Source organism: Mercenaria mercenaria, chromosome 9 (assembly GCF_021730395.1).
Source record: "Mercenaria mercenaria strain notata chromosome 9, MADL_Memer_1, whole genome shotgun sequence".
NCBI classification, from domain to species: domain Eukaryota; kingdom Metazoa; phylum Mollusca; class Bivalvia; order Venerida; family Veneridae; genus Mercenaria; species Mercenaria mercenaria.
Window position 1 is genome coordinate 61,522,592 of NC_069369.1, and position 9,521 is coordinate 61,532,112.

Here is a 9,521-nt window from a genome sequence, read left to right on the forward strand (position 1 = left end):
CATCGATCTTTTAACACATATTCTTGCATAAAAAACTGCTTTTTCACTGGCTGTATTAACAGGAGAAAAATAAAATCATCCGCAAGGCAATTATTTTTGTGCCCTGCCAGGGCCGATTCTTTCGCTTGTGCAGATAGATACCTGGTATTTGCGTCTTGTTTCTTAAAAAAAAAAGAAAACTTTTATTCCCTTACGGACAACACATTTTGTCTTATATCACATGTGCTTTGACTGTTAGATATGAAACTTCTTTTTCAAAAGTATTTTGTCATTTCTTCTATTATCATTGTGCTTCTTAAATATTTGTCCAGGTACTCCAGGAGTTGAAAGTGTTACAAACCATGTACATATAAAATGCAAACATTGCAAAATGAAAGTGAAACTAGAGCTGTCAAATTGACAAAAACTGCAGTTTTTCAACAAATATAAACCATGTATATATAAAATGCAAACATTGCAAAATGAAAGTGAAAGTAGAGCTGTCAAATTGACAAAAACTGAAGTATTTCAACAAATATAAACCATGTACATATAAAATGCAAACATTGCAAACTGAAAGTGAAAGTAGAGCTGTCAAATTGACAAAAACTGAAGTATTTCAACAAATATAAGAGTCAACTATTTTTTATTTCCCGGTGTACTTTGATAATTATGTAAGACACATAACAAGAACAAACTTAGAGAAAAAATATGTTTGAAAAAGAAGTTTGATATTTTGTACAAAATATAATGCGGACAGTCAACTTTGAAGTACATGTTTTGTAAGACTAAATACCTATTACCAAACAAGGTGTTCTCTATAGAAAGTATTTTCTACTTATTCTGAATAACTCCGTATATAAATATTATGGGTCTGTCGGGTATGAACCTTGAAGGTACAACGAAAACGGTCCGCAACAGGGAAGTCACAGACATTAGGCATATCACCATCCCAGACCCGAAACAACCGCATACACGGGTAAAACAACGCAAAGATTTGGTGGTGAGGTTTTTACACGTGATGGTAGCAAAAACTGTAGTTGTTGCGGTAAGTGCCAGTTACCCTTAGTGCTGATACCCGTTACCTTCAGTACATGTGTGAAATATGTCATAATTGGTGTCGGAAATTGTTGCCTATGGTGTCACTGACAAAGTTATCTTAAGTGCAGGTTGCTTTGGGTGTCAAAAATTGTAACTCTTAGTGCATGGTGTTACCTTTAGTGCAGATGTTACCGTTATGGTTGTTACATGATAACTTCATGTACAGGGATGTTTCCGTTGGCTTTGGTCTCATTTCTGTTTTCACCTAGAACAGCAAGTCAATCTGGAACATAGTGTCTCCACTCACCCCCCTCTAACACACACACACACACACACGCGCGCACGCACACACACACACACACACACACACACACACACACACAAATTATGCAGTTGTTGCATTTGGTGTCATTGCTGACATTACTGTAAAATAAACGTCGGTATACCATGAAAATAACTCGACTCGTCAGTAATTGAATAATTAAAGATCGTGAGATCAAACCCACACTATGTATTATCATACTCTATTCACCTGTTTTGTTGATGTTTTTACTAGCGCTGCGCATTGACAGTCTTTTATTATTCCAGCTATCGGCAACTTAAACGACATTGTAAAAGACTTGGTCTAAAGAGGCGGCAAAACTGGAATCGTGCTGTCGTTCAAGCAGCTATTTTGGTAAATATCTATATCAGTTCATTTTCACAAATTTTTAAATAGGAATTTACGTCTTGTTGCTTGAGATGCAAGGAACTGACTGATAATGATACACGAAATATGAATATTCCTGAGATAGCTGAAAAAGACCTTCTTTAGAGTTGGTATCCCATTGGTGTTCTGATAGAGATATAGCTGCAAATGTATGTGTTACGAGACAAGCAGCTCAGTACAAAACAAAAGATAGACCCAGAGTAATTTGGCTCTATTCCTGTCAATTTTACGTCTGAGATACGAAACGTTTTGTATCACAATTACGTCTGAGATACGAAACGATGAAATGTATTACAATAGGAATATAATGTACTGGCATATATAGCAACTTCGAGATATGCGATGACCTGAGACTAGCGCAATGAATAGATGTTGTTGTTAGTTTGTCTGGTCGATAAAGATTTTTGAAAGCTACAAGGTCGTTTCTTGGGCTTGTTTATTCCTCTTAGTAAGGTTTCTAGCTAGCTAGTAGTTACCATGTAGATAACTATTTAATCTGTTGACTGCCCTGGATGTTGACTGAAGGATTGACGATGATGATCGGGTTTATATATAACGTCTGTCTAGGTTATTTTACCCTTTTGTATAGAAGCCAAAGTGTGCCCACATCTCTGATTGGTTAAATGTTGAAGCCAAATGGGCACATGTTGCGAGAGCATATTGCCAATGATTACCAATCTGATGCCAATTCAAATATCTAATCTGAGGTCCGAGGTGAACAGATACCGTTTTGATTTTTGGCGCAAATTCGCTATCATTATTCAAACTTGTGATAATCAGTACTAACACTGCAACTGTCCATTAATTTGTTGTCAGTGAAACTCGTTATCTAGAACTCTAGCTATTTGTTTCCGTTAAAGTGTCTTTTGGAGTGATGTTACTAATGAGTGAAAGTACTAAATATTTTCTTATTATTTGTCATGAAAATTGTGATTGTGTTTTCATATTACTGTTGGTTATACAGTGTGTCCCAGAATACATATCCACTTAAAAATAAATAACAGATAAGCATGATTGGTCTCAAATGAAAGGAAATGGATGTAAGTTTTACAACTATACAAACAGAATTATATCATTAAGTATCACACTATCTGATAATGACGCCATTAATGAAACTATATTTATGCTCTGTTTTTTTTTCAACCCCATTTTTCTTTCAACTTTTTCTTTAGTGAGTTTGTTTAGAATACATTACAAACTGTTCATCAATATATACGAAAAGAAAATCTTAGATTAAATTATGATACGTACTAGTACTTACTAATAGATAAACTACGTTAAACCTCATAAAAGACAATACGTGAGATAAAGAATATGAGAAAAGGACCGGAATGCACTGTTTTAATAATGATTTCATCCATATTTATTACCATAATACTGTAAGTCTAAAAAGCCTTTCATTTTTGACCAGTCATACATACTAGTATTTGAAATTTATTTTAGCAAAGTAAATATCATTGTGAAGTGGAAATTTATTCTGGGACACCCACTATTAATATTTATGATATCGTTATTCAAAAATTTTAGATATACTAAGTGCAAAGCTGTATATTCGTAATTACTATGCGATACATTATAGATGAATAAATATGTTTAAACCAAATATTTTAGACATAAGGTACTGCAATATCAAAACATCATAGATCCCGAAGGTGTTCAGGCCAGACTGTCAAACAGGCTTTCAAGCAGAGAATACTTTAACAGAGGTCCGAATTTTCTCATTCACATTGACGGTTACGACAAGATAAAGAAGTATGGGTTTGGAATCCACGGAGCCATTTGTGGGTATGAGTTTTTCAAGTCATTTCATTGTCAGTTAACTGTCATTGTTAGTCTATAACTTTGGCCGATATCTGTCTTTTAACAGCAAAATCCTTTAAGACCATCTTTGAATTAGGACCAATATGTTTTGATTAACTGAAACATTTTCAACCCAAATAAGAAATAAATTGAACCAGCTTACTGTTTAGGCCATGTTTTGAGAGAGCAGATGTTGTCTTAATAGCGAGGATACACTTTGATCAAATGAAGGTATTAAATGCTAATTGTTATCAATTTTTACATTTTATTATTTATATAACTGATAATTTTACATAAACTCTATGAACATTTTCCCATTTTTATTGTTCAGTTGCTATAGATTTTGATCGTATGTCCGATAAATTGATTATTGAAATGGTGATGAAAACCTTTTAAAACCACCTTTATTGTAAACTTGTGAGTACTAGTTTAAACATTTTGAAGAATAACTGAAGTAATGGTGAAAATGCACGTTTTATGCATTTGTTTTCGAAAGTTAAGCTTTTGTTTTGCAAATCTATCATAAAAATGGGTTCAATTTTGAAATACATGTAAATACAATAAACCGCAAGAAACTCATGTTTAGAATACACGTATGTCTGATACTTTTTTAATATAGTTCTACTCAGTTAATATCCTTTTTTCAGCTTTTCGAGACGGATTCTTTGGCTGAAAGTTGCACATTCCAATAATAATCCGAATATCATTGCTGCCTATTTTCTAGAGTTCGTAAAAGAAATAAGAGGTGAGCAAGTTACTAATTACAATAGTAATGACCAATCATTTTTACTGTGATGTGGTGTAAGGTTATTTCTGTACTGTGCGCGGTTATTGCTTACTGCATGTATGTTATACATGTATGCACTGTCACACCCTTTATAGCTCCCTTCGGATATAGCTCCGCAGGGAGTTATATTCGGAGCACCGTTTCGTATATAGCTTCCTTGCTAAAACAAGAGCTATACACCTGTAGCTTTGTTCCGTATATAGCTCCACGGTGTTTTTGTGAAATTATTCCCCAAGGAGCTGTATCCGAAGGGAGCCATATAGGGTGTGACAATGCACAGCTTCTTGTGACAAGTACTGATGCCTAGTAAAAGGTAGTTCAACTTTGAATATACCGGGTTTATCCCGTTAACAAATTTAAAGCGTATTTCTGACAATGCTGCACAAAATAGTCCCATTTCATGAACACTGCGGATGAATTATCAATGAACAAGCAGTTCTTATTCAACCTGTATCCATTCACACTGACCATTTAGATTATATAAGATCTATCAATGATAAGGTAGTCCAGCCGTGGTTACATCACAGGCTGGGTCAGGCAGAGTTCGTCTTTGATATGAGGCATATTAAATTTGCATTTGTTTCTCATTCATGTATATTCATAGACTGGAATTTGATTTACTTTACAGATTCTACTAACTGTATTGTACTAACTCTGTGTGTTGAGATCAATGATCCCTAAGGACCAGAAAACTATACCAAAATCAAGCCTTGGATATCAGTGTAGGTTACTTGTACATTCCGCGTTATAAAGTATAGATATAGCCAATAGTTGTGAATTCTTTTTAACGTTTATTATATAAGGGGTTCCACGGTGTATCAGGATGGATGCGGGTACGGAAAATGTTGTTGTGGAGGATATGCAAAAAGCATTCAGATGGTATCACGGTGACGATATGGCTGGTGAACGAAGTGTTATCGTTGGTAGCTCGCATACAAACCAGGTTAGTGAAAGTGTCAGAATGCAATACGTTATTGTTCTTTGAATTTGAGCTGCACGCGTCACAATACTTTTTACACCCTCTCCCCGGATCGAATGATCGGGGGCATATTGTATTGGTTCTGTCATTCCGCCAGTCCGTCTGTGTCACAAATTTTTTTACATTGCTCATAAAATGAAAACGCTTCCACCTAGGGTATTCAAACTTCATATGTAGATGAGCCTTGTTGATCTCCACTTCCGTCAACTGCCTTGACCCTTTACTAGGTTAAAGGTAAAGGTCACCGTGACCCCTGATAGTGAAACTTTAATCTGACCCATAAAACATAACTGTTTAACGAAAAGGTTGCTTGAGGGGGAATAGTGTTTTCCGCACACATCTTGTTCAATTTTGTTTATATAATATATCCTTGTCCAAATACTTGTAAGATCGCTACACAAACTGGTATAGACCTTGTGGTTTTGGGCTCCCTTTAATGGTAAAATGAACAGAACTGCTACCACCTTGAAGCCGTGCGCGCATCGTAAGAGCCGACTTAATGGGCTTTAACAATTGAAATCTTTGAAACTGAAGATTCCAGCAGGCGGGTGGTTTTGATATCATGCCTTGTGTTTGCACGGGTTCTTTTGAAATGCGTGAGATAAGCTAAAATAATTCCTGTGAAAAGAAACTTGTCAGGTACTTGAATAATTCAGCAACTAGTACTGGTAAACTGATTAGCGATATGCTGAAAGCGGCGTTAAGTTAAACCCCATTCAAACCAGCAAACAAATAAATCGGCATAAACAGTGATTGAAAAGATTTGGCGACCCCAAGTTTAAATTTGCATACACATTATTGTTTCCTTATTTTTAGAGGATAGAGTGTTGGTGGCGACAGTTACATTAAAGATGCATAGCGGCATGGAAAGATAAATTTTGTCAAATGGAAGAGCAAGGGATTTTCTCAACAGCAGACGGTATTCATGTGTAAGTTATTGTGATAAGGTTGAAGATTAGTAGCTCCACATTTCAAAGAATAAGTTGGTCTATTCGACTGGCACATGCTTCGTCGTCGGAGTCCCGACTTTGTTAAGTTTTATATGTAAATTGGTTTGTTATTACTCACTAATGGGAATGGCTTGAAACTTCACACATTTGTTCATTGTGATGATCTAACATGCGGTGAACAGGTTCCATAACACTGTTATGCAGTTTTACAGAATTATGCTCCTTTTTCGACGTGTTTATGTTGGCAAGGCTGTTGAATAGTCAAGCGTTGCTGACCTCCGGCAGCTCTTGTTTTAAACATTGTCGGTTCCCATTGATTATTATCTTACCTATTTTTAATATTAAATGTCTGCTTAGGGCAGTGGTGAAGTGGTTAGTTCTGAATCCGTGTTAGGTTCTACTCCTGTTCTGGGTGTATGTGATTTTGGTTGCTTTTACATATTCCAGAACGATGGGTTTCTCTGAGCCATCCAGTTTCTCCCACTTCTTAAGACAACAGTCGCCTGTAATACCGGTGCCAACTTGTGAAAGTTTGCTTTGCAGTCGTTGTAAAATGAATATGTTTAAGATAAACCACATGAAAGTTGGCGACGCACTAGAGTGCGCCCATCCCTACAGTAAATCATATCAGTTGTAGAATCACGATGTTTAGTCATTATTAGGACTCGCATACCTAATTTCGTCAGGCGACACCTTATGTTTATAAGCAGAGTTATTGTCCTTGAAATAGCAAAAAGACTGCCCATTTTGTGATTTTAACACACCAGTCCTAGATAAAAAAAAAGTTCTGTTGTAGAATCATGAAACCTTTCATTTATATTCATCAGGATGTGAACTTGCGCATCTTGAAATGTTTGTCCAGCCTAGCGGAATTATTTGCCCCTGAAATATTCATATTGAGCTCCTTCCTCAGACATACTTATTGTAATTACATTTATAGTATTCACGATATAAATTTTTGCATCTTCTGTATTTCTCTGGTCAGGCTCTTTATTTTCATAGTTATATGTTCCTTAAATTGTCATAAATGACCGTTTCTTACTAAGGATGTCGAAACACAAAAGATCGATATAATATCGATACATGCCGTTTCAAATACATATCGACACACATGGCATATGTGATACATAGGCTAACAGCTAAATGTTCGAGTTATAATTTATCTATGTTCCAATGTTTTAGATAAAGAAAGTGTTGTCAAAAACGTGTCTTCCCCAAAAATCGGCACTCACAATAATCTCTAGCAAGTCACTATGTACCTTGATTGTTACTTAGTACCTTAGATATTTGTTAACATATTCCTCAGTTGCTCTATGTTATAGGAATATGTGGTCGCTGGACAGTCGACTGCGGTGGGTGCCACTGGATCCGAGCATGCTTAGAAAAAGGGTTTATGGAACAGAAAACTTATTTTGTAAATGTATGTTTTGATAGCCTTATGTCATATTATGTGGACAATACATGGTCGCGCTGCAAAACAATTGCCAGTTTTACTTTTTGTATTACTTTTTCTCAGTTATAATTGTTATCGTGTTTGTTTCTTGTTGCAGAAGTTGCATCAGATTCTGTTTGATGCAACTTATTCAGCATGAATTGGACTTAATACTGGCAGATTGGAATACACATTATATAAGGAGGCAGACACGGGAAGGAACACCTTGTGGAAAGCCAAACATTTTATATTTGTATCCAGAATTATATGGTACACGAGTTTTAATTATGGTCTTGCCACAATAAACCTTTTACTGAGTGAAAAGGGAACAAAAACGAACTTTTTAAGTATTTATTCTGCTCTTGTAATTGTGGTGTAGAAATGTATACCCGTGTCAACACTGCAGGAATAAGGTCAAGTTAGCTTAACAATGACCCAACAAAAGTTGCGTACATACAATAAATATAGCAAGAAAAGTGAATGGACTGTGGAATAGGTGCGACTTCATATACGTCAATGATTTCGATAAAAACATGCAAAACAGATGTCAGTATTTAACTGCAACTAAAGTGGAGTTAGTTGTTCTATAAAAATCAACACGTCTGATGGGATTCGAAACCTTTGGTCAGTTTGTTTTGGTCCTTTACATTGCCAACCATATTAAAATGACTCTAGCAACTGTTCCGTGTTCAACCGAAGTTGACCGCCTATCGTAAAGATTACCTTTCCCTAGAGATCGTAACGTATTATATTCTACTTTGTACCTCCGTACTGAAACTGAAATACATGGGTAAAATAAACTGAAATTGAAGGGAATGTCATGTTCGTTAAAATGGAACACTGACATTACTTATGTGCACAGAATTGTGACAGCAGAGTGAATGTAAATTATGCCACGTGATGGTCATGTGTTGAAAAACCTATTTACCGTTGTTGACCTTACTTTAATGCTAGCAACCTTTAATGCTATCCACCTATTTTTCCAACCGGACAGGAACTTATGACTACAAATTCCCAGTTGATGAGGCAGACTGCGAGTGCCTGGGTGATAACTGCGACGTTCCATCTAGCACTGGAATAGACAAAGAACTAGAAGGAAGATTTCTTCAAATGATGGAACTGGATGGAATGCGTATGCCGGATACATCAGCTGAAGCCATCGACTTGCTTACCTGGCTAATAAGCAAGCTTGACTAACTGCTTGAGCAGAAATGACATTCCATTAAAGGCATTCGTTCTAAAGATTTACTGAGCGTGGGGCAGTTTCGTCGGTCTTGTCCTTTACTTAAAAGAAAAAATAAAGATGTTGATTTGTTATAAAGTTTTATAAATTCAATTCAATTCCTTGTGATTCATGAAGTATAAAGTCTCAACTTCCATGTTCTTTTTTATACGACAATTGACATGTTCTCTCTAAGAAATAATTGGAAATAGTGAAAGTTGAAAAGTATTCTGAGCAAGATCTGTTCTTGTGATTTCTAGCTAACTGTTTCTTTGAAGCAAATAGCGAAAACGGCCCAACATTAAAGTGTCTTTTTTGGTGCTACGTAGGAGCCTACAAAGCAAGCTAGAAAAAAAGCAACAATTTTTGTATCATAGATCTGTATTCCCTTCAAAACAACCAATTAATAGTTTTGTAAATGATAGATGAAAACTATCAACAACTGGATCGCTCACCTGAGTAATATGAGCTACATGTTTCAAATGTCAAAATGATGATAAAATATTTAGAAAGTCAGTAAGTCACATTCAGGCTCAATAAAATTCAGTTTTACAATTTGTGTGCAAAACGGAGTATGTCATAAAAATTTCAAGGCTGTATCTTAAAAAACAAGTAAGTAGGT

General features: G+C 35.7%; 1 protein-coding gene across 1 annotated transcript; it reads left to right on the top strand.

Annotated features, from left to right (window-relative positions):
• Positions 1–847: 847 nt before the first annotated feature.
• Positions 848–8,969, top strand: LOC123562335 (uncharacterized). Its single transcript, XM_053550594.1, has 7 exons — positions 848–1,027; positions 3,327–3,514; positions 4,177–4,274; positions 5,120–5,259; positions 6,112–6,224; positions 7,796–7,947; positions 8,672–8,969. The coding sequence occupies exons 1-5, from the start codon at positions 848–850 to the stop codon at positions 6,142–6,144; spliced, it is 639 nt and encodes a 212-aa protein (XP_053406569.1). The 3' UTR covers positions 6,145–6,224; positions 7,796–7,947; positions 8,672–8,969.
• Positions 8,970–9,521: the final 552 nt, after the last annotated feature.

Excerpts from the sequence above, each read along its gene's own strand:
- LOC123562335 (XM_053550594.1), top strand. The coding sequence starts at position 848 with ATGGGTCTGTCGGGTATGAACCTTGAAGGTACAACGAAAACGGTCCGC. Across the intron at positions 4,275-5,119 it reads GTTCGTAAAAGAAATAAGAG|GGGTTCCACGGTGTATCAGG; the intron begins GTGAGCAAGTTA and ends TTATTATATAAG. Across the intron at positions 5,260-6,111 it reads GTAGCTCGCATACAAACCAG|AGGATAGAGTGTTGGTGGCG; the intron begins GTTAGTGAAAGT and ends CCTTATTTTTAG.